Source organism: Ctenocephalides felis, unplaced genomic scaffold (assembly GCF_003426905.1).
Source record: "Ctenocephalides felis isolate EL2017-DRISC unplaced genomic scaffold, ASM342690v1 CF-g0.4_SCAFFOLD_03572, whole genome shotgun sequence".
Lineage (NCBI taxonomy): Eukaryota > Metazoa > Arthropoda > Insecta > Siphonaptera > Pulicidae > Ctenocephalides > Ctenocephalides felis.
This window is the reverse complement of record NW_020539726.1, coordinates 24,022,430-24,046,159: the sequence shown is the minus strand read 5'-3', so window position 1 is coordinate 24,046,159 and position 23,730 is coordinate 24,022,430. Positions and strand designations below refer to the sequence as shown.

General features: G+C 29.9%; 5 protein-coding genes across 5 annotated transcripts in view; 4 read left to right on the top strand and 1 right to left on the bottom strand.

Annotated features, from left to right (window-relative positions):
* The window catches only part of LOC113387643 (protein bric-a-brac 1), a 40,935-nt gene extending 33,820 nt beyond the window's left edge, over positions 1–7,115 (top strand). Inside the window, exons 5-13 of the mRNA XM_026624999.1 lie at positions 455–724; positions 2,087–2,201; positions 2,441–2,713; positions 4,241–4,464; positions 4,545–4,722; positions 5,831–6,007; positions 6,424–6,526; positions 6,603–6,753; positions 6,975–7,115. Of these exons, the coding sequence (XP_026480784.1) occupies positions 455–724; positions 2,087–2,201; positions 2,441–2,713; positions 4,241–4,464; positions 4,545–4,722; positions 5,831–6,007; positions 6,424–6,526; positions 6,603–6,753; positions 6,975–7,052 (1,569 nt within the window). The 3' untranslated portion in view covers positions 7,053–7,115. The remainder of the gene's footprint in view (positions 1–454; positions 725–2,086; positions 2,202–2,440; positions 2,714–4,240; positions 4,465–4,544; positions 4,723–5,830; positions 6,008–6,423; positions 6,527–6,602; positions 6,754–6,974) is intronic.
* Positions 7,116–7,899: 784 nt separating this feature from the next.
* Positions 7,900–13,949, bottom strand: LOC113388256 (DNA repair protein REV1). Its single transcript, XM_026625654.1, has 13 exons — positions 13,847–13,949; positions 12,625–12,864; positions 12,344–12,506; positions 11,847–12,283; positions 11,580–11,771; positions 11,166–11,410; positions 10,662–10,936; positions 10,253–10,575; positions 9,337–9,987; positions 9,086–9,244; positions 8,906–9,026; positions 8,244–8,469; positions 7,900–8,059 (listed from the first exon to the last, which is right to left on the bottom strand). The coding sequence occupies exons 1-13, from the start codon at positions 13,892–13,894 to the stop codon at positions 7,900–7,902; spliced, it is 3,240 nt and encodes a 1,079-aa protein (XP_026481439.1). The 5' UTR covers positions 13,895–13,949.
* An 824-nt stretch (positions 13,950–14,773) lies between these two features.
* LOC113388255 (mitochondrial thiamine pyrophosphate carrier-like) lies at positions 14,774–16,088 on the top strand. Its single transcript, XM_026625653.1, has 2 exons — positions 14,774–15,554; positions 15,899–16,088. Exons 1-2 carry the CDS (start codon positions 14,806–14,808, stop codon positions 16,071–16,073), a joined length of 924 nt encoding a protein of 307 aa, XP_026481438.1. The 5' UTR covers positions 14,774–14,805; the 3' UTR covers positions 16,074–16,088.
* Positions 16,089–18,268: 2,180 nt separating this feature from the next.
* Positions 18,269–20,824, top strand: LOC113388254 (mitochondrial thiamine pyrophosphate carrier-like). Its single transcript, XM_026625652.1, has 3 exons — positions 18,269–18,834; positions 20,414–20,572; positions 20,668–20,824. The coding sequence occupies exons 1-3, from the start codon at positions 18,269–18,271 to the stop codon at positions 20,822–20,824; spliced, it is 882 nt and encodes a 293-aa protein (XP_026481437.1).
* A 1,549-nt stretch (positions 20,825–22,373) lies between these two features.
* On the top strand, positions 22,374–23,607 carry LOC113388252 (mitochondrial thiamine pyrophosphate carrier-like). Its single transcript, XM_026625651.1, has 2 exons — positions 22,374–22,507; positions 23,400–23,607. Exons 1-2 carry the CDS (start codon positions 22,374–22,376, stop codon positions 23,605–23,607), a joined length of 342 nt encoding a protein of 113 aa, XP_026481436.1.
* The last annotated feature ends 123 nt before the right edge of the window (positions 23,608–23,730 follow it).

The window sequence follows — 23,730 nt, the reverse complement described above, 5'->3', positions numbered from 1 at the left end:
AGCCTGGCGCGCCCCACAGTTTGGAAAACGCTGAATTAATGAGTCTATTTCAATCTGCTTTTGAAATTTTGCATTCGGAAATTTCCTCACACATAACGTGTAGTTTTATATGAACCTTCTCGTAGTATCTATAATTTTCAGATAATCTAAGGACATTTGTAATTTTATTATCAAGTAGTTTCAAAATTCAATTTAAGCATATACTTATCGAAAACCAAGGATAAAAGACAATCTGGTAAAAATGTTGCTTTTAGAAAAACCCGGGACACAAGAGGTGGAAATCCGGGACTGTCCTGGACAAATCGGGAAATATGCTCACCTTATCTAATAGTTTAACATAGATTTTTTGTGTAAATTATAGGATTTCTTATCTAGTGGTTTATCAAAGATTTTTTGTGCCATTCATAGGTCACCTTATCTAATTGCCTAACATAGAATTCATTGTCTATTTCAGGAGGACAAGTCTCCGCCGTCGAACCTGGTGCGTAAGCATCAGTCGGAACAGCCAACTCGAAATGGAGTTGTGAAACTGGAACCGACGGGAGACACGGATAGTGGTGATTTAGACGCCGGAAAAGGCAAAAATAGTGAAGAGACACCAAATTCGGACAAAGATAAGCAAAAATCTGCAGATATGTCGCTGGTCATGTTGGAGACGAGGCGTTCTGCCGCCAATGGGCATGATCTCTCGGAGAGTATAAACCCTGGGGTATATACGTCGCAGGTAATAATAAAAAACACAATACATATGTGGTTTTCAGGAATGTTAAAAAAAACTACTCCACATATGACATTTTTTTGATAAAATCTGTAAACGTTATATTTTAAGGTTAAAGTTTTATAGGCCTAGCTCTAAGATTTATTTATTAATAACACATTAGCTGTATTCGCTGCATTTCGCTGTGGCACATTATGAATTGGTGAGATGTGAGAAACAGAACTAATTGTGTATGACATCGTGCCTTAAGGAAAATTGCTGCAACTTTCCATACTGTAATGAAATATTCGAGGAATATTGAATGTTTTCAAATAGATTTTTATAAATACTATAACATATATATTTACAGAAAACTAAATAAACAAAATTTAATCAATCGAATTTAAAATTAAGGACATTGTCTAGTATTTATAAGAATTATATAAACTAAATAGCAAAGTTGAAAATTAATTATTTAAGTGAATTTTAGAACTTTAGCTAGAATTAAAATTAAAATTCGAATTATTTTCGATATTCAAATAAATTTGTTTTTGGAAATAAAAAAAAATAGAATTAATTTTTTTTCCCAAAAGCAATCGTTTCGTCAACACAAGCAGAAAGTTTTTTAAATCATTCAAATTGGATGCTTATTTCTCTCAAAAATGTCATTTTTTGTATATTTAGCTCAGTATCTCCAAAATGACTGGATCTGCCTTAGCCAAAAACTAATTGTCACTTCTCTCCATCATTAGAAATGGAATGTTTTTATGGATCATTCAAATCGGATGCTCCGTTCTATAAAAAAACTCAATTTCTATTTTCTGCAATCTTTGCTTCGTATCTCCGAAATGGCTGGACCTGCCTTTGCCAAAAACGAATCAGCACATCTCCCTATCAATAGGAATCGAATGCTTTTTAAACCACTTACATCGGTTGATCCGTGCGCCTAAAAACGTGGACGCAAAATTGTATCCATATATACATACACACACATCCATTTTTTCTGAGGTTTGACAAAATGTTCAGAAACCTTCAAAACGTGAAGAAATGCAAAAATTTTCAATTTCGATTTTTGGACTATTACAATAACTTACCCTACGGGAAGTTAATAAGAAATAAATTCCATAAAAAATAATTTATCAATATTTGTGGGTACACAATATATTTTTCACTGGCTGCGTAGATGTAAAGACTATCTGGTTTCCCGGCTTTGGAATAGGCAACATACAGTTGTCCGTACGAAGAGCAATCCTTATCTAAATCTAAACCACATAAATCTAAACTTTACTTTGCAACTTTTTCCGATTTATTTTTTACATGTTTTATCTTCCTGCTTATCTAGTTTACGGTAATTTATGCCTTATATTTGAAAATCTTATATTTTTTTAGAATTTCCTGCACAGTACAGCCCTGTGCGATGAGTACGCGCCAGAACCACCCGCCCCGACGGCTACACCTGTTACAGAACACAATACAATGCTTGACCATCGTGGAGACTCTGGAGGTAAATGTAATATTTTTTTCTTATACATGACATCTTTCTCCGAAATTAGGATGGCTATGTTTGTTTTTTTTCTTGTAGACTTCACATATACTTGAATTCGTTTTTACTTTTATATTGCAATTGCAATATCGCAATTGCAAAATCTAACAACTATACTGTATGTTAACATACAGTATAGTTGTTAGATTTTTTAAAATATAATTCATAAATTATTAAACTAAATATTTTCTTATTTCTAGATACTTTAGTTCTAGACGGAACGGAAGATGTCAAAGTAAAACTAGAAACATTACGAACAATCGAGCAGTCACCAGACAATGACTACCAAAGTAGAATTGCTGATATCGATATGGAAATGTCTCAGCACTCTCATAATTCTATGCATTCCGATCATTCCATGGATCATCAGGGCGATGGAGATCATTATGATCCGACTGATCACCTGTCGGTTTCGCACAGCATGCTCGTTACACCTGAGTTGCTGGGACTGTTACCAAATAGCGGTCCTTCAGGTAAAAGGAGGATGTTAAACTTTTATAATTTAAGCAACACACAAGCACAAAAATAAAATGGTAAAATATTTAATAAATAACATTTGGCGTGAATTTTCCGCCTCAATAATCCTTATTTAGTTATTTCCCTATTATTCTTTCTATTTATATTTATAAAGGATTGTAATAAACTTTTGTCTTTTTTAACTAGCTCGAATCATCACATTATAATTCAAATTATATAATTGTAACATGAATTTTGTTCAGGACCCGCGTACTCAATGTAGGTTTAAAATATAACTAGTTGGTGTCGGTATTTTGCCTTGAGGCAAGTTATATGAGCTTCCCGATATGTGTAAATGATCGACTAAATCTATGATAAATAAATTATTTTTATGAGTGATTAAAAGTATTCCGAGTGAACGTGAACTCGGAGTATTTTTTAAAAGGAAATTTTCACAAATCAATCATTTTTATAATTGTACTAGTTTCTGTAGGACTTTAATGGTTTAGTAGGTTCATTAAGATCAAGTACTCTAACGTTATACCAAGTAAACCGTCTAATTTAAATTTTAACAAACGTAAAAAAAACTACTCATTTTCTTAAACTTTGATGATTTTTTAAAATTAGGCTACTTGCGTAAAGCCGTAATATTTCAGTAAGTTCTATAAGACCATGATATATATCGCCAAAGAAGTTCCATCAAAATCAGCTTAAATTTTTTTTTCAGTTAATTACAAGAAACGGCTCGGTAGATTTTCACCTAAAACTAATCAGTGTCATTCCCAGCTGATATCCTTCGAACAGTTTTTGATTTTTTAAAATCGATTTGGTAGTATGAGCTTAAATGTGAATGAAAAGTTTAACACTTTCTCCCAAATTACAAAGAAACGACTCGGCAGATCGTCGCACAAAACTGACAAACGATAGTCCTCATTGAGATACATAAAATGGCTTTTAAATTTCTGACATCGGTTCACTTTACTACACTTTATTACAAGAAAACGGCCCGGCCGATCTTTACCAAAACTAATCTGGTCGATTCCTAACCAATATCTTGCGAACGGTTTTTGAATTTTTAAAATCGATTCAGAATTGCGGGCTAAAACGTGGATGAATTTTTTTTCACTTTTCTGCTATTTATAAAGAAACGGCTTGGCTGATCGTCGCACAAAACTGATAATCGCTAGTCCTCATCGAGGTGCATCTAATGGCTTTTAAATTTTTGAAATCGATCCAGTCGTTTTTGAGAAAACGTCGATTTACAGCAAAAAATCTGTTCACATACACACACACATATACTTTTACCGAATTTGGTCTTATTCGATTCAGAATGGCTCGAAACGTCGAGAAAACATAAAATTAGCGAATCTGTTGAAAACATAAACTATACCTTCGGGAAGTTAATTATGAAGTTTTTGATATTTAAACTTTTATAAAATATATTTCATATAATTAAAAGACATTACTTTACCAACTTTTTACTAATTAATAGTATTCTAAAACTGTTAATGAATGAACATTCAAAAGTATATATTTTTCCCCAGATATGATGTATGGTGACATGATGTCCGATGGTAGTAATGAAGACATCAAACCCCACAAATTCAATAGTAACGGATCGATGAACCAGTACGGCGGTAATTTATCAGGAAGCGCTACTCCGGAACATGGAATGCATCGAATGAATAACGGCCCCAAGACCTGGTCTCAAGAAGATATGGACCAAGCGTTGAATGCTTTGAGAAACCATAACATGAGTCTTACGAAGGTAATAATATGAAATAAATACAATTATAAAATAGGTGAGTTAGTGAGGAATTTATATTTTAATAATTTTTTTCCTCACAGGCCTCTGCAACTTACGGCATACCATCAACAACTTTATGGCAGAGAGCACATCGTCTAGGTATTGATACTCCAAAGAAAGAAGGTGCTACAAAAAGTTGGAGCGAAGATAGTTTGAATAATGCTCTGGAAGCTTTACGGACAGGGACTATTTCGGCCAACAAAGCGAGCAAAGCTTACGGTAGTAGATAATATTTGTAACATATTAAGTTAATAATAATAGCAAATTGCTGGAATTTCCCGTGCTAAAAATTAAAATTTTTAAGAAAGTTTTAATTTTAATCAATTACTATTTTTGGCACTTTTTGCCAACCGATTTGAATAACTAAAAAAACATTCGATTCGTATTGATAAGGGGACGTGCTGATTAGTTTTTGGCGAAGGCAGGTCTAGCCGTTCCGAAGATATTGGCCAAAAAGTGCCAAAAACGGTAACTGAGTTTTAAAGAGAACGGAGCGTCCGATTTGAATAATTTAATTCAAAAAACATTTTACTTGTATTAACAAGATGAACAACTGATTAAAATTTCATGAAGGCAGGTCAAGCGGTTTCGGAGATCTAGTAAAAAAAAGTAAAAAAAAGCCATTTGGCGGTCAAAAATTATCATTAGACATATGCACATCAAATTATCAGATATTTTATAGAGATTTTAACAATAAGTATAAACTTTGTTTACATTCCTATGGGTTCCGTACCAATGTTTATTTGTTAGACGGCGACGCGGCGCTTACGCGCTTTGTTATTTTGTCTCTGTGCAGTTAAAGCTGTACGATTGCTTTGAAAAAAAGTTCAGAATTTCCAAAATATTTCAAAATAAATTTCTTTTCAAAAAGTCTTTTTTTTTTCAAAAAAAAGTAAATTTTTGTCAAAAATTTACAGTTTCTCAAAAATCTAATTTTTTCTAAGTAATTTTTCTTTAAAAATGTTAATCTTTTTAAAAAAAAATAATTTTTGGTACGGAAAGTTCCAGCAATATGCCTCAAGGCACGATGCCATGCGCCCCTCTGGTTTTATTTTCGATTTTTTTGGGATTACTATAACTCACCCTACGGGAAGTTAATTATATTTGAAAATTCAGTTTAGTTTTTTCAGTGAATTATTTTTCATAATTTATAAAAAGCATAAATATAAATACTTATATCATGATTCAATTCAATCAAAATTCAAGCAAATCTTCGATCTAAGAATCTAGATCGTAAAGAATCTAGATAATAAAAGTCAAGATCTTATTGAACTGACCAAGTTTGATGGATGTTATTTAGTAATCAAGTAATGTTTTTTTTATCCAGGTATACCGAGTAGTACTTTGTATAAAATAGCTCGTCGCGAAGGAATACGCCTTGCGGCTCCTTTCAATGCTGCACCAACAGCCTGGACGCCTGAAGATTTAGAAAGAGCACTAGAAGCAATCCGAACTGGACAGACAAGTGTTCAGAGAGCCAGCGCGGAATTTGGAATACCTACAGGTGAATAAATATTTAAATCTCCTATGAGATAAATTTATAATTAGAATGAAAATACAAATAATTTTCGGAATAAAATAGCAGATACATGTAAAATCTGTAAAGTCATTTTCAATTGTTTCTCATTTTATAGAATTTTTCCTTAGATAGTTTTGTTTGCTTTCTTTTTATTCATTTCATAATATGATAAAACATCGAGATGGTGTTACTGCAAAAAAAAATTATATTATTCTCTCACTGTATTTTTTTAAAATTATTTAATAACTCAGCTGGAAATTATTTAAGCACTAATTTATAATCTCAGTATCTAATATCAAATCTTAGTGTGTGTTATCTTTGTTGAATAGAATCATTAATAAATTCCTTTTTAATTTAGTAGAATAAATGTATGCAATATTTAATTACCATCTCATTTAAAGGAACTTTATATGGCCGATGTAAAAGAGAAGGAATTGAATTGTCGAGGTCAAATCCAACACCATGGTCTGAAGACGCAATGGGTGAAGCTTTGGAAGCAGTCAGGTACAAATATTTTTTTAAAAAAATCTGAATAAATAATAAAAGAAAGATATATAATATAGTACTTACTTTTTTTTAGAATTGGTCAAATGTCCATTAACCAAGCTGCTATACATTATAATCTGCCTTATTCTTCATTATATGGAAGATTCAAACGAGGCAAATATGATGTTGAACAAATAGGTTCACTTTCCGGAGGCAACATGAACGCTGAGGGAGACTCACCAGAGGTAATTGAACTCATATTTTATTCCTAAAAATTAAAAAAAAATTTAAAAAAAAATAGTAATTTACTTCTATATGTCTTTATGTATAAGTATCTAAGGCATATTTAAAGATTGTAATTATATTGCAAGGCATAGCGTTGTATTGAATCTTTAATCACTCATTTTTTAAATTTGAGCATCTTTATGCTATAAAAATTATAAAATCATCATTATATATTTTTCAGGGGCTGGTTGGCAACTATCAGATGCAACATCAAAACCAACACGATTCACCTCAGTCTTACCATAACCATTCCAGTTGAAGCTATGAAAATAATATAAAATATTATTTAGTGTAATAACTGTAAATAGTAGAATAATACACAAAGCGTTGATTCGTTTTTATCATAACTCTTTACTACTAAACAATTGAAAAGTTTTAATATTAAAAAGAAACTAAAGGACTTTAGTTAAATGAAGACTACAAATTAGTGTTAGTGAATTAAAATGCCAAATTAATTTAGAGTGAATAAAAATGTGCAATAGACATACATGCAAATGACATTTGTTTTAGAACATTGATCAATATTATGGTTAAACTTTATTTAGAAGTGTTCAAGTGATTTTGTTGAAGTTATCATTAATAATGAAATGTGATGTGATTAGATTTCTTTTATATAATTTTCATTATGCGTAAGTTATCTTTATTACAAGTTATTCATTAATAACATGTTATATAAATCCATTTATATATGCAGCATATACAAAATAAAGAAATTGTATATAAACAAAACTTTATTCCATTCATAAAGAAACATATAATCTAGGTATAAAAATTAAAAAATATTTTTCATATAATTCATATAAAATTTAACAACCTTTGGTGCAAGTGATTGCAAACAATTTACTCAATATGTCTTGTATAAATTGAAACTTCACATAACTTTCTAGAAAAATTTGAACTTTCATCACTAATAATTACAATAATATAAATCAAAGAACTTTATATTCAAAGTTTTAAAAGAATCATTTAGCAATATTGTTACTTTAAGTTTAAGTTCAAAGTATTTGTAGAACATTTTGGGTAATTTGCTTTATAACTTCATCTCATACTATAAAAATTTATATTTCATTTAAAAAATACCATAAACTAAAATAGTTTTAAACTTTTTATATAGCAAAACAATAATCACATTTAAAATTGTTTTCCACAAACAATTTGTTGCCGTAGAAAGTTAATACTGCTTCTTGAACGCCTTCTAATATTTGAGAATACGCTTTATGCCAATGGCAATTACTGCCATCATCTGATATTTGTTCAGAAATTAATCTGAAAAAAATTACAGTAAAATTTACTTATAAATCATAAGCTCATGAATTGATGGTAATGATTTCAGTGAATTTTAATTGTAGAATATAATAGTAAAGATGATAAAATGAGTATAATAATTATTATTAATATAAGAATTTTTATACTTAAAATATCAAATTGGAATTTGAATATAATTTAATACCTGTGTAAAAATTTCACAATGTAGTAAACATTTTGAATATCATCTTCCACTTGTTCCATCAAGTACTTCCTGAGCATTTCAATATCACAAAACTTTGGACACATTTCTTTAGTAATCCATGATCTAATTAATGTTCTTGTTTGAGCTATATCACCAAAAATGGCAGAGTATTCTACTCCACACACACTGCTGGATTTTGGCTTATCCGGTTGTTGAGGTATTTCAACTACATAAATTAATTGTTATTAATATACTCATGCATTATACATAATCCATTGAAAACTCATCATAGAACAAATATATTTTGTTGAAGAATATTATATGACTTAATATTCAAACGTGAAACACAATTGTAGAACAAAAATACTGGTAGCAGCACTGATTCAGATTATTTACAAATGGATCATAATTTTTATCAAGTAAGATGAAATATCATTTATAACTTTATGTGAAGATGTTAAATATGTAATTATATTAAAAACTTAATTTTTCAGGTCTACATATACAGTGCTATCATATACAAGTGTTTTAAAGCTCAACATATTTGGTGAGTTTGAATTAATTTTAATAATAATTAAGATGAATACAAATTTTAGTAATAGTGGAAAACTGGTAAATATTTGCGAATTTATTTAGATATTTTTCTGAATCTTTATTCTCACCATTTTGATCCATGACCAAATTAGTATCATTTCTATTATTCGACAAAATTTCTGCCATCATTTCTGCTTCAATTTCTTTACGAATATCATCAGGCATTGCATTTAAAAATTCCGTGTCAACCTGAAATACATGTAAGATTTAAATAGAGAGTAGATTTTTGCTAGATCATATCATCTCACTTCAATTATTGATCTGCTGGTGGTTGTGTTTTCTTTCGAAGGTCCTGGCTTATTAAGTTTTTCTGCTTTAATTTGACAATCCCTAATTACTTCATTTCGTAAATCTTCAGGTAGACTAGATAATACTTCTGGATCAATTCCAAGAGAACGCAGATCTTCCTAAAATTAAAATAAATGTTGGATATATGATTAAATGTAAATAAGGAAATTATGCTAAATATTTCTTTGCTAAACTGCTATTAATAACTTACTGGTCCCAAAGTTTTGGAGTAGGTCTTCCTTTCACCGAAAAACTTCTCCAAAGTATTATTACTCTTATTTTTCACAAGTTTTTTTCCTTTTTTGGAAGTATCTTTCTTCTTAGGTGAAGATATTCTTGCAGCAGGCACTGTATCATCTAACTTTTTATATTCTTTGGACACTGAAGAACTTGCATTAACTTCAAAGTTAAGGTTTCTGATTTCATCATTAGATTCTTTTAACTCTTCTAATGGTTTTACAAATGTTTTTATTGAACCCTTTGATTTTTCTACAGTCTTACTCGATGTTGGTATGTTATTGCTGCTTGTATCATTTTCAGATGTTGAAGTCGAAGCATTGTTACTTGCATCATCTAATTTATTATTCTTAGAATTTTCTGCTACTTTTTTGAAAAGTTTTACTATTGAACCTTTAGCAACATCATGAGTTGCTGTGAGTTTCTCGAGTCTTGATATTTGAATTCCTATACCCCTAAGATCTTCGGGTTTAATATCTATAGTTTTGCTTATATTCATAACAGCTCTTGTGATCACTTCTACATCATCTGTAGCAAAATTAAGTGTTTGACATTTGCTCATATTATCACAAAATCCGTGCCCCATATATTTTGCTGTTTCTTTAGGAGCTTCTTCTGATCGAATCTACAATATTAAAGAAAATGCGAAATTTTTTAAGTAACATAAAATCTTTATGATGTAATTAAGAGCTTTAAGAATATTGTTTTTATAACAAATACCAATGCATCCTTAAATATAAATTAAAAACTATAAGTTATCCTCATTTGCAAGCAATTTTTGCAGATACCAAATAAAATATTAGATTTGGATTAATACATTTCATTTCAATTCAATCAATTGTAGCAAGATATTTTGCAAGCAATTAAAAATATTATTTGCTAATACTCACCATAAGTTTCAATGTTATACAACGACCCTTCCTATTAACTTCTTTCAACCTCGTATGCACCTCAAAAGCTAACTTTTGCAAAAATGTTTCATATTCTTCCATATTTTTAAAACGTATTCCATAATTTACTTCTGCTGACACAGATTTACGCACTTGTTCATATACCAATGCTCTATCATCTATCCCACGACAGTTTTTATATAAAGATTCTCCAGTTTTATTTCCAAATTCTTTTTTTAATGTCAGAAGTGTGATGTTTTTTAAATCTCCACATGTATGACATCCTAATGTTTTCAATTGGCTCATGGTACTTCGTCCAACACCTTACAATTGATTCATACAGTAATAATTTCAAAAATAACATACTAAATATGAGACAAATAACCTTTTCAATTAATTTGATAATTACCTGGAAGATCTGATATTGGTATGTCATCTATATATTCCTCCACATGATGATCTTCTAAATGAAATTGTCCATCAGGTTTTGCCTTTTTTGTAGCTAATCTAGCTAAAAGTTTATTGCTTCCAAAACCAGTAGAACACGGACATGATGTCTTCTGTTTTATTTCTGAACGAATATGTGCAGCAAATTCATTAACAGTCACTGAAGTTTTTTTTAGTAAATCTGTGCAATCAACAAACATTTCATCGCAACTGACTGCTTCAATATTCAATGTATATCTATAATAAATTATTTAATGAACTATATATTTATAATAAGCAAATATGTTGAGAGCAACCTACTACTTAGTTGATTATTACAAAGTAGTAGAATTATACATTAATCGTACATAAAAAAATCATAAACAAATAAAAAACATAATGCCCAACTTGCTATAGTTCTGATTTGGTCCTATATGGTAAATTTTATTTTCGATTTTTTTAAATATTTGCATAATACAAAACTTACTTAGCAATTGTATCATAGAGTGTATAAGCTACTTCCTTATATCCTTCAAAATCGTAAGGTATGGCCTTTAAATTTGGACAAAGCTTCAAAGCAGCTCCCATGAACATTCCATTTGTAACACCAGCTTTTCGAGCTTCATAACTACATGAAGCTATTTCTGAGAGTGAATCTAGCTCATTTAAATTGCATAATCGTCTTTCAACTTCACACATTTCCTTTGATGAATCATTATCATTTGAATTTAACTGTAGGAAAGAATATATATTAAAAATATTATTATTTTAAAAGCAATAAACATTTGCTTACAAAACATGCTACATAAATTAAATATATTTCATTCAAATTTGTTTCAAAAGATATTATAAACAGAATTTAATTAAATACTTTCTATTGATTAAATTAGATAAAACAAACCTGATTTCTTTGCTTGTATAATTCTATTTCCTGCTTAATATCAGTTCCAGGTCTAGCATGAGATTTAGATCCCCCTTTGCTATGAGTTACAGCTACTGGTAATCCTCGTAAATGTGGTCTATTTCTCAACCCCACTGACACAAAAAAACAGTCCATATCTATATGCATTATGATACGAGTTCCAGAAATTACCTATAAATACTATTTAATAAAAATAGTGCTCACACACAGATATGTAAACATGTATGGGCACAATTTAAAGATTACCCTACAAATATCAGTTCTTGGCATCATGTTTAGTATTTGTATACCAGGGAATATTCCATCAGATTTTTCTCTAAGATCAGTTATATATTGTTTAAAGCCAGCACCAAGTGTGGCAATGTGATGAAGTCTTGAATTATTATAGAACTCAGTAAGAAACCCTGGATCAACAGCTGTTTTTATTGTGTTTTTCTTACTGGTGCTTGAAGACTCCGGTAATGCTATTGTTTCATTATCTATCTTATTATTTGTTGAAGTAATATCATTAAAGATTTGATCTAAAGTTGCTTCTGAAACTTCAGGTGCTAATTGGTTTGATAAAGATTCTTCATTCTCAGCAACATTAGATTTAATAATTTGTTCAGAAAATGATTCCCCAGATGAATCAAATAAATCTGGAGATATTTGTAAATCTATATCAGATTTTGCATTAGATTTTTCTGAAAGTTACAACTCATGTAAAATTATGCAAATATATAGATTTGAAATAATAATTATACCTTCAGTTTTTGGTACAACATTAGATGCAAATGCAAGTTTTGGTTGCGTTTTACTCTGATTTGTATACAACAGATACTTAGTATGATCTATTAATTTATTTGCCTTTATGCAATCTGTCACCCATTCAGGACTAATGATTTTGCAAGATGTTATAGATCTTACCTGTAAAATAAATGAATTGTGGTTTTTATTTGAATTATAATGTATAGATCTGCTCTAATATTGTAATATATAAAAATTATAATATATCAATCATATATTAAAAGTATCACAAAATTACCTTAACATCAGGTAAATTTGAAGCAATTACATATGTCGTTCTTCCTGGTCTATGATAATGATGAAATATACCTCCATGTTCAGCCATAAGAGTTTTTAATTCAGTTGCTGATGGGTTTGTGTACCCGTTTACAAATATTGATACGCCATTAAAAATATTTGATAATTGATTAGATTGTTTAGTAGTAACTCCAAGAAATTGGTCCTCAAGTTTAGATATTTTAGCTTCCATATAACCACCCTAAATAATAAACAAGTTTTTAAAATTGTACTTCACACAGATAATATTAATAATAATAATAATAGATAATTATCTATTGCAATTATAAAGGGTATATAAAATTATTAAAGTAAGCAATAATATATAGTGTGCCTAACAAATTTTAAATTTAATTTAAAATTCTCTTTCAATTGTGGCTATTCTTTTATTCTATATATAGAATTTTGTGATATGAGTGGAACGAATGTTAAATGTTAAATATAAACAATGCTCAGATATATAATATACTCAGATAATACATCACTCAGATTTTCAACACACACCTTATTTGGTGATTACATCCTGAACTGTAATAACAATTCGAATCATTATTTTGTTTAATAATTACAAAACGCGTTGCTAGTTATATGTAGGTTACGCGGACATCGGAAGTGCTTACTGTTGGATTTTGTAAATAGGTTGTAAACAATAAATTAGTATATAAGAGTTAGACAAAAGTTAGACAGTCAGTCAAACCTGGAGAGAAGCTTGGAGCCAGACATAGTATTCAGTAAAATGTAGTCTTTGCTGATATGATAACCAAAAGGTTATCAACAATTATAGATTGTAAAAATAGTGAATAATAAAAGTATCATTCAAAGTAAGAAGTGTGTTTACAAATTACTATCAAATCGCTGTTCGTACTAAAGGCCTTTCACACTACCAGTGGACTCTGGAGAGTCCACATCACAAATATAATATTTCAACAACTATTCAACTGTTCACCGCTCGGGTCCAGCCTATCATTACAATTCCTGGTCGTACTGGTGATCCAGAACATACCTCCCAATATATCAACCACCAATTCAATCCATCCGTCCCTTCATCTCGATACTTAAGATTTGTTTAAAATATTTCTGTATCTATTGACATGTTTTAGTACTGTGTCAAGCTTTGTAAGAGGTGGTTGGTGTTTTTTGTATTTTAAAAAGCAACTATAATAAATATATAACAATAATATTACCCATGCTCCAAATCCATTATCTTCGTCATGTTTTCTTGCTCGCTTCATGATAATCCAGTTATTGTAAAGATAATTACATAATTTTTTACATCCTTTATCTGCAATTCAGTGCTCTGAAATTAAAAAATATTAATATACTTGCATAATGTTGAATTAACAATTTAAACTAATTATTCTTGTTATGTTCGAACAAATTAAATTAAAATTTCATTTATGTATAAAGATATTCTAAAAATTGAATAAATAGATAATCATACTATTAAAAAGTAATTAAATTTGAAAATTTATCTATATTTAACAGCACAACTATTGATACAGCCACTATAAACACAAAACTATTAAATATATATTTCATTCAACTGTGATTTAAATTTTTGTTCTTAAGCAAATTAACAATAATGAATTAAACATATATTAGCAATTCTAATTTCGAAAAAATCAACAATATGTCAATTTGTAAGCCAATTTTTTGAATAATTGTAGAATGCAATCAATTTGTTTAATTTTATATGTAACAGTGATTGAATGATTGATTTTTAAGATTAACATTAAGATGATTAAAAATTTATAGTTTAAAGAATTTATAATTATTTTTATTATTTCATTTTAGTAACTGATGCTTCTAATTGAACAAATCTCCAGATAAATTAAAATAATTCAATTTGTATACCACTCTGTATACCACCATCAAATTAATTGATTAAAAATGTGCATTTAGAATAACATGAATTATACGAACCAATTTCTTACATTTTTGTTAAAACACTTTCTTCGCGACAAATAATATTGTATTAATTCAACAATAAAACAATTATTGCAACCATTTTCTTTAAATTTCATAATTATAAATATTTTCCCGCTCTTCTTATCTGTCAACATGACATTTCGAGAGCACGTGAAATGTCCTTCAAAACATTGTATGTTTAAAGATAACCAAGTCAAATGCTCTTAATAAAATTATGTTTGAAAATGAAACTGAAGACGACAAAAAATCATCAAGTAAACCGGCAATTGCTGGGGCATTATGTGGGGCCATCACTCGATTCCTTTGTCAACCATTAGATGTAATAAAAATAAGATTCCAATTACAAGTGGAACCCATACATACTGGGTCCCAAATCTCCAAATACACCTCATTACCTCAAGCTGTTGGGAGTATGCTAAGAGAAGAAGGCATCAAAGTTTTATGGCGAGGACATGTACCTGGACAAGCTTTATCTATAATATATGGTAGCGTACAGTTTTGGACTTACGATCAACTCAATCATTTATCTCAACCATTACGATCATTTCTATGGCCCAGTGTAATAGATTTTAGTTCTGGAACCTTAGCAGGTTCTGCTGCCATTATTTTATCTAGTCCTTTAGATGTAATTAGAACAAGACTTGTCGCTCAGGATTCAACAAGAGGTTACCGTAATATGGTGCAAGGCTTTAAAGAAATTCTGACTTTAGAAGGGCCAAAAGGATTATTTAGAGGTTGCTGGACTTCAATTATTCAAATAGGACCACAGACTGGCACGCAGTTTATGTTTTATAAAATGTTTAAGCGGTTTTATAGTCAAATGACAGAAACTGAAGAAAGACAATTTCCTGTTCTTGCTACTATATCAGCGGGTGCTCTATCAGGTTTCACCAGTAAAATTGCTGTATATCCATTAGATTTGGCGAAGAAAAGATTGCAAATACAAGAATTTCATATGCACAGGTATTATAATATTTTATTAAGTACTTTTCATTATCTTGAATGATAAAATTTTGACATATTTTTGAAAAAGTAGTATTATTATGAAAAAAATCTTGATATATTTAAACAAATACACATATACTGAAAGAAAGAAATTAAATTTAATTTATGTAATCTATAAACAAATATTTTACAATATTGAAAAACATGTCAACAGTTATTTTGCAGTCTCTTTTACCTTGAATTTGGTTTTAAGATACCGATGAAGTGTTAGACCACATCTCTTTTTTTGTTATATTTCAAATTCAGAATAAAGTGAAGTCTCTAATGTTACTATATTTTAAATGATTATTCCATTATTTTAGGAAAACTTTTGGAGAACACTTTGTTGCACCTACTTTAATACAGTGTCTGAAAAATATAGTTCGCATAGAAGGTATGTCTGGATTATTTAAAGGACTCACCCCAAGTGTTATAAAATCAATGACTACAACCGCATTGCACTTTTGTCTGTATGATGAAATTTATAAAATTTTATGATAGTTTAATTATTCGAAATGGATTTTAAATTTTTTTATTGTTCTCATTTATATCTGATCAGAAAGACTTGTAGTCTGACTATTATTTATTGTTTGTATTATTTGAATCATCATGTAGTGTTATTATAAAAGGTAGTACAAGTAGTATGATTTGTAAGTCTGATATAATAGAAATCTATTGAATGGAAGTCATTATATATATTTATTAGCTAGAATAGCTAAAAGATTTGAATACTATTCAATGAAAAAGTTTTTATGCAATATGATTATAATATATTTATATATTGTAAATTTTATAATATTCATATAAAAAATATAAAGTAAAGATTGCAATAAACTTTGAAAATAATGTCAATATGATTTTTTATCATATGAAAAGAATAATATTTATTAAAAACATTTTGTGTAAAATGAATTTCTTTATTTTTGCAATACTTGAAATATAATCCCATTTTATAAGATTTGTGTACATGAAGCAAAATTAAAAAAATGATGTAGAAAATATGTAATTGCAAAGAAATAAAATATTTGTGGTATGATCTCATCTACGTAAGAAATGTTGTTCTTCAATAATTGAAATAATTGTAACGCATATAGTTATTAATGTTATTGATACAATTATAAATGTTTAGAAATGCTCCAGATAAATTTAGGGTAACAAATACGAATTGGGTTCTAAAATTGAAACAGGCTGAATTATTGCATTCTATAATAAATCAAATATGAAAAATATTTAGAACATCAATAGCAATTAAGTAATTAAATTTTAATAATTTTTGATATTTTAAAAATTATTAATTAAAAAAGTGTTGACAAATATTTAGAACATCAATAGCAATTAAGTAATTAAATTTCAATAATTTTTGATATTTTAAAAATTATTAATTAAAAAAGTGTTAACATAACTGATTTCAATCAAATATCACTGCTGTGAAGTTGGTTCATTATAACCATAGATAAGAAAATGATTATAAACTTAATAATACTTAATTATTACGTTAATTCAATTTTTATTTTATCAAAATAAAAAATATTTTTATCAAAAGAAAAACTAGAAATGCATTTCTGCATAATATTGATTTCATAATATCTAGATTTTTACCAAAATTAAAATAATTAAAAAAAAGATAATTCTCATATGATTCTCATTTAGTTTTGGCCCAAAAACGCAAATCGGGTAAGACCGTTTAGATTCGTACTTGACTAGGATCTCGTCTGACGTTTGTGCTGAAAAAGTACTCAAAAGTTCAATATGAATTGTGTCAATTATGTGCTAATTTAGTTGTTTTCTAAACTTTACAAGTGCTTGAATTTATTATTTAGTATGCGGTACAAGTTATTGAAATTTTCGATATGGTAAGTATATAAAAATACTTAAATGAATGTTTTGATCCTGCCACTGAATCAATATCATTTATCGGTAAAGACAGATGATCCATATGTCAAAAAAAAAAATGGCCGCATTGGCAGTGTTCTAAAGATCGTTCAAAAATTATCTTTGTTGGAAATTGATATTATATTTCATGTCTCAATAAGTTTTTGTTGTTTTATCGAGTTTTCTTCTTAATCCTTGCCGTCGTGTAAAGAAACCTAAATCTTTATTTAAGGAAGTTGCATGCTATTGTTATCTTTTATAGGTAAAGAAACTTAAGTTTTACTGTGATTACAGTTCAATGTCATAGTGCAATTTTATTTTTATTCATTTGTTTCATCTATCTTATGAATTCGATTAGTAAGTCATGAATGTTTTCAAAATCAAATGTCAAATTGCTAGTTCGTTATGCGTGTGTAAATTTTCCAAAATTAGTGGTGGACCAAATTAGAGTGAACATCAATTTCTGAAAAAGTTTGTGATTGTAACATAAGCAAAATTGTATCATCTACAGTAGTCTTACTTCTCAGTAATGTTCTTCGTAGAAGAACATTTTAACAATGAAACAACAAGAATAATTCATGTAATAATTTACTAAAATTGAAGAATATAAAAATAGTTAAATAGAAAAATATAAAAACATTTTGAAACAAAACTTCACCAAAGCGGCATGTTGATACTCTAAGGTTGGAAATTTAGTTGGATGACATTTGTAAATTTTTTTAACGATTATGACGGCCAAAATAGGTTCCAGCTTTCGAAAACGTGACTTAAGTACGTCACGATTTTTGCACAAGCATTTCTTGACTGAGTAAATCTTCGGGATGGTCGTCGGGTATGACCCTTCCGGCACTAATGATGGTACCTCGGTTTTGATGAGCATTGTAGCGGGGGGCTTATCAGCTTCGGTGTCCCGGAGTCTGATTAACCCCTTCGATGTCCTCAAAATACGCATACAACTTTTACCTCGGGACATCAACTACGGAATTTCGGAAATGGTTAGGACAATGATTAAAAAAGAAGGAGTAGCTGTATTTTGGAAGGGTCATATTCCTGCACAGTTGATGTCCGTATCTCATGGAGTAGCACAATTTTCAACATATGAACTACTGTCCAAATGGACAGGATCGTATGAGCCTCATGCAAAATATTTACCAGCGATAGACTTCACTTGCGGTTGTGTCGCAGGGGCAGCGGGAACAGTATTTTCAAACCCAGCTGATGTTGTACGAACACGAGTTGTAGGCTTTCCTGGAATCAAATATCGCGGATTGTTTCCAACGGCTATGGATATTTACAGAAAGGAAGGCGTAAAAGCTTTTTTTAGGGGTACTGTTCCGGGAGTCCTCAGTAGAGCGCCTCTTGCTGGATTGCAGTTCTCGTTTTATCGGTGAGCATATGTTGGCTAATCTTAAAAGTATAAGAGATTAATTTAATGTTTATATACAACATCATGGCTTACTCATTCGTTTTTATATATTTTTGAGGAAATACTTGTTTTTAGTAAAAGCAATTAGAGCAAAAAATCAAGTACTTTTGCAATAAAGTTTCAAGAACTCATAGATTATGAAAATTATATTTTGACTTTAATCAGTGGTGTTGGAATATTTGTTTACCGGAACCGAATTTTTAAGACCGGTTTGAAAACCGGTACTCATACATGTTCCGGTTTTAGTGCTAATTTTGGGTCCATTGATTATTGGTGGCAATAAACTATGCCAGGGATGAGTAACGTACGGTCCGTGGGCCGCTTGCATTTCGACAAAAATTAGAAAAAAAATCCAGCACTCCTTTTTAAACTTTTTTTGCCGGAGCACGTTTCGGCATAAAAACAATGTACCGGAACGCCGTTCCGGCTTGTTCCGGTCTAAAAAGGAAGTACCGAAACGCCGTTCCGGCTTGTTCCGGTCTAAAAAGGAAGTACCAAAACGCCGTTCCGGCGCGTTCCGGCTTGGGGGGCGTCCATTAATCACATTAGGTTTTTGGGGGGAGGGGGGTTAGACCAAAAATCACGAAATATCACGGGGAGGAAGAAGTATAGTAAGATATCACGTGTATTTATTCTTTAACTGATTTAAAAACAAAATCAAATATTCAAAAAAAAAAAACTCAAAAATTTTACCGTTTTTTCACGTAACTAAAAAAACACCTGATGTTTGGTTGGGGAGGGTTTTCAGTACGAAATTTGCTTACTTTTGCTGACAAAGGTAAGAGGGGGGGTAAATAATTGTAATAAATCTGCTTACGTAATACTTGAACGATCCCTATCATTATGTATCACCAAGGGGGAGGGGGTCCAAAAATCCTTAAAAACTCGCTCACGTGATTAATGAACGCTCCTTTTGACAACACCACTGACTTTAATGGAATTTTTCATAATTCCTATTAGAATGTTTTGAATTCCTATTAGAAAATGTTGCATCAAAGATGCAAACGATGAAATATATATATGAAAAATGTATGAAGTAAAATTTATATTTATATATATATATATATATATATACATACAAATTAACTTTTTTATTATTACTCATTAACTTTTAACTTATTTGCCTCGTGTGCTGCCTAGAATAAATATAACTGGCAAACTGGCAAAAATACATTGATTTACTAAATATATTTTTCTTATTTCATTGTTATTGATCAAAATTTTCAACAATCCGTCTTGAATTCGTACTTTAAATTTATGTAGATTATCTACCTAGGTAATTATCTAGATAATCGACCAGTTTTTTTTAAATTGATTTATAATTTGAACTTGTTAAAACTAATTTGTTAGAAGTTTTATAAATAGGCGCTTCTTACTCTCAAAGCCAAGCTTTGTAAAATATAAAATTAAATATTTAACGCTACAAGCTTATGTATCGTGTTCAATGTAGTCAATCTCGACAGACGTAGAAAATTTTGTTGATCTCTTGAAAATATTTTGTTAAATTTGTTTCACTATCAAACCTATCAAATTCTTGTAGAATATCTGTCGAACTATATGAGTCACTGACAGATTCAATGCCTGGCGTTCCTGCCCAATCATCATATTTATTTTCTGGAGCATTGGCCGGCTTTATAGCTGAAAGCACTATTTATCCTTTGGACACGATACGGAAAAGGCAAATGATCCAAGGCCAAAGGTACGGTTCTGTTTGCTGTACCACGAAATTTGAAAACATTTTTATTAAATTTGAGCTTAAGATAAATACTCATAGCCTTTTTCAAAATTTCGTAGATTCGTGCAAACAGACTGCATCGCCATTTGGAGCTGTGCTAAATCTATTTACTCGCATGGTGGAATTCGCCCTTTCTACAGAGGATTTACAATAGCAGCTTTAAAGTCGGCCATCTGCATTGCCTTACAATTCACTATTTACGAGGAATTAACATGACCCTTCGGCATTGTAATGACATTTGTAATTTTTGATATGTTATTTCTTGTCCTAATTATATAATGTTTTCAATCAGTCCTTGTGGAAATAATAAAATCGGTTCGTCATTGTCAATTTTTCATTTATGTTCTAATTTAATCAAAAATATGAATTAGCATTTAAGAATATTTTCTTAATAGATAAATAAAAGTTAACAATGTTATTGCAATATTTGTGTAAACTGTAATATACAAATTTATTTCAACGACAAAAGTCATGCTCAATATTTTAGGCATTTAATTTTTATATATATTACTGACCCCACAGTCTGCAGCCCTATGCACACCATGCCAGATTTTCTGATTAGTGCATGCCGGACAGTTACCTAGCAACGATATGAAAAATCATAATTAACGATCTTGCTTGACAGATTTCACGTTTACGCTCTCTATTCACAACGGCAGTATCCTTAACATAATTTCTGTTCATAAACGTTGCCCAGCGTTAAAAAATCACCAAAAAACAGAAAAATATTTGAATTATTTTATTTCTAGATCTTATTCGCTTAATTTAACATTGAAAATATTTATTTATTAGAAGGAATGTAGTCAAGTTCAAAGTGCTGTCATGTATGGACAGATTTGATACTACGGCGAGAGCAGCAAAGACTTTGAGGCGGCCGTACCCTCAAACTATCAATTTTACAAAAAAAACGGTTTTCTGAAGAATTGTAGGAAATTTTCTCTAGTTTAATTCGTACATAGATACTTTTATCGTAGAATGAGCCAGAAAGGAGATATTTTAAAAAAGCTATTTTTTGACGCCATTTTTTCAATATGGCGGCAACTTGCCGTCCAAATTTGAGGTGGCAAAGTTGATTTTTGTAAAGAGCACCTCGAAATCTATAAGATTACCAATTTTCAGAATTCCCGGAGTACTGTACCGGCAAAACGACCAAATGACTGGACTATAAGCTTAAATCATCTTATGGATGCATCCTAATCGAATACGATGCATATATATTAGCTTATAAGCATTAGTGCATTTTAGGCCTATAAAATATGAATTTTGAAATTCACAGTATATATTTTTAATAATCTATTTGAAAATGCACAAAATTATTATTATTTATTAATCATAAAATAAGTGAACATTTGGCGCAAAATACTTGCTCACCTTACCAGAAAACTTGACAGAAGTCCTGTTACAAGAAAAACTGGCGTCGTATGCACCGAGCTTTACATTATTTTAATAAAAAAAAATAATAGTTTTTTTTTGGCACAGTTGATTAAAATGGACTGAATTTACTGTTTCGATAATTTTGTCGAAAATTATATCACAACTTATGTTCGAAAGACCTTGAGGTCCTGAATGTTAACATATTAAGAGCTTGAGGTTCATCAATATAGTTAATAAAATGCTCTGATACTTAATGGGGTCTTATATTTTTGACTCGGAAACATTGATAGCTGATAAAACTACATAAAATATGCTTTAGAGCTTCAAATATTCAATTGCTATATGTGCTTTATTATATTGTTTCAGAGTTTTCTACGATTGTTTCATAAACATGAAATGTATGAACGAGTCGGCCAGTGCGGCATGTGCAGGAGCTTGTGCAGGTTCACTGTCCAAAACAGTCCTTTACCCATTGGAACTGATTAGGAGGATGCTTCAAGTTCAGGGTTCGTCACTCGTGGCAAGGTAGGATTTTGACATGTTTTATAATTGATTTAAAGTTTTAAAGTTACAAGTAATTGATTGTTTATAAGTCATATAAACAAAAATTTAGTAAATGAAAGTCTACGCTGAATTTTTTAAATTGCAGATTTATATTCTACATTATTTTTGCCATGTGAAATTTTTCAATAAGCATAATCATACTGAATTTGATTCGAACTATTTTTTCGTCAAATAGATAATGCACAATTTATGGAGTATGAAAATTAGGCATATATCAAATGATAAACTTTCTTGAAACTGTTTTGAAGAACTGAAACGAAATTTCTCTTTGGGCAATTTGATTTGCTATAGTTTTTTCTCCTGATTTGGAGTCAAGTATTAAAGAATCGAAATAGATAACTGTCAATTCTACGGTAAAATAGATGATAATACAGCGTTGTTAAGGCAACGCTATGTTATACTTGTTTCTTGGTACTAAAATTTGTGAAAATGCTACCTAATATTTGCTTACATAAACATAAAAAATTGGGATGCGTATTTATAATACGGTTTTATGTGTAAAACGTCTGATTTACGCATTTTCACAGTTTTTAGTATCAAGAAGCAAGTATAACAGAGCGTTGCCATAACAACGCAATGTTATCGTCTATTTTACAGAATTGACACCAAAGTTCGTAACATTTACGTTACTACATATATATCGTAAATAAATATAATTGTATTAAATTTAAATAAAATAAGGTTTTACGAATTTTAATTGAACTCATATTTTGCTTGCTACTTATGAATTATTAATTAAATTAACCCTTTTCAAGCAGAATTTGCGAGTGGAAAGAGTTAATTATGTTGTTAATACCTTTTTGTAGATTAATTTATATCTTTATCCTTTTCCTCATCCTTTTTCCTTCCTCAGTGTTCCCACTGGATCCTTCTACGTCTGTGCAGGGTTTTGGCACTGTTTGAAGATAATATTTCGAAAAGAAGGTGTATCCGGCTATTACAAAGGATTCATGTTATCCGCTATTAAATCCATGATAGGAACAACTTTAAATTTTTTTACTTATGAATTTATTCTAGCTATATATTCACCTGTGCGCAAATCTATTGATGGCGACGTGTGATACTTTTGTTTGAAAATGTTTTCTTGTGATTGTGTATAATTATTATTGTCTTTGTTTTTTATAGTATGTTTTTATATTAGTAAGGAATAGGAATTTCATAAAAAGTCTGAATAAACAGAAAAT

Bases quoted from the DNA above. Each gene is read 5' to 3' on its own strand.
- LOC113388256 (XM_026625654.1), bottom strand. From the start codon at position 13,894: ATGAAGCGAGCAAGAAAACATGACGAAGATAATGGATTTGGAGCATGG. The intron at 12,507-12,624 runs GTAATTTTGTGA...TTTATTTTACAG, and splicing joins CAAATTTACCTGATGTTAAG to GTAAGATCTATAACATCTTG. The intron at 11,772-11,846 runs GTAATCTTTAAA...TAGTATTTATAG, and splicing joins CAAGAACTGATATTTGTAGG to GTAATTTCTGGAACTCGTAT.
- LOC113388254 (XM_026625652.1), top strand. From the start codon at position 18,269: ATGGTCGTCGGGTATGACCCTTCCGGCACTAATGATGGTACCTCGGTT. The intron at 18,835-20,413 runs GTGAGCATATGT...AAATTCTTGTAG, and splicing joins TTGCAGTTCTCGTTTTATCG to AATATCTGTCGAACTATATG. The intron at 20,573-20,667 runs GTACGGTTCTGT...AAAATTTCGTAG, and splicing joins CAAATGATCCAAGGCCAAAG to ATTCGTGCAAACAGACTGCA.
- LOC113388255 (XM_026625653.1), top strand. From the start codon at position 14,806: ATGTTTGAAAATGAAACTGAAGACGACAAAAAATCATCAAGTAAACCG. The intron at 15,555-15,898 runs GTATTATAATAT...CCATTATTTTAG, and splicing joins CAAGAATTTCATATGCACAG to GAAAACTTTTGGAGAACACT.
- LOC113388252 (XM_026625651.1), top strand. From the start codon at position 22,374: ATGAAATGTATGAACGAGTCGGCCAGTGCGGCATGTGCAGGAGCTTGT. The intron at 22,508-23,399 runs GTAGGATTTTGA...TTCCTTCCTCAG, and splicing joins GGTTCGTCACTCGTGGCAAG to TGTTCCCACTGGATCCTTCT.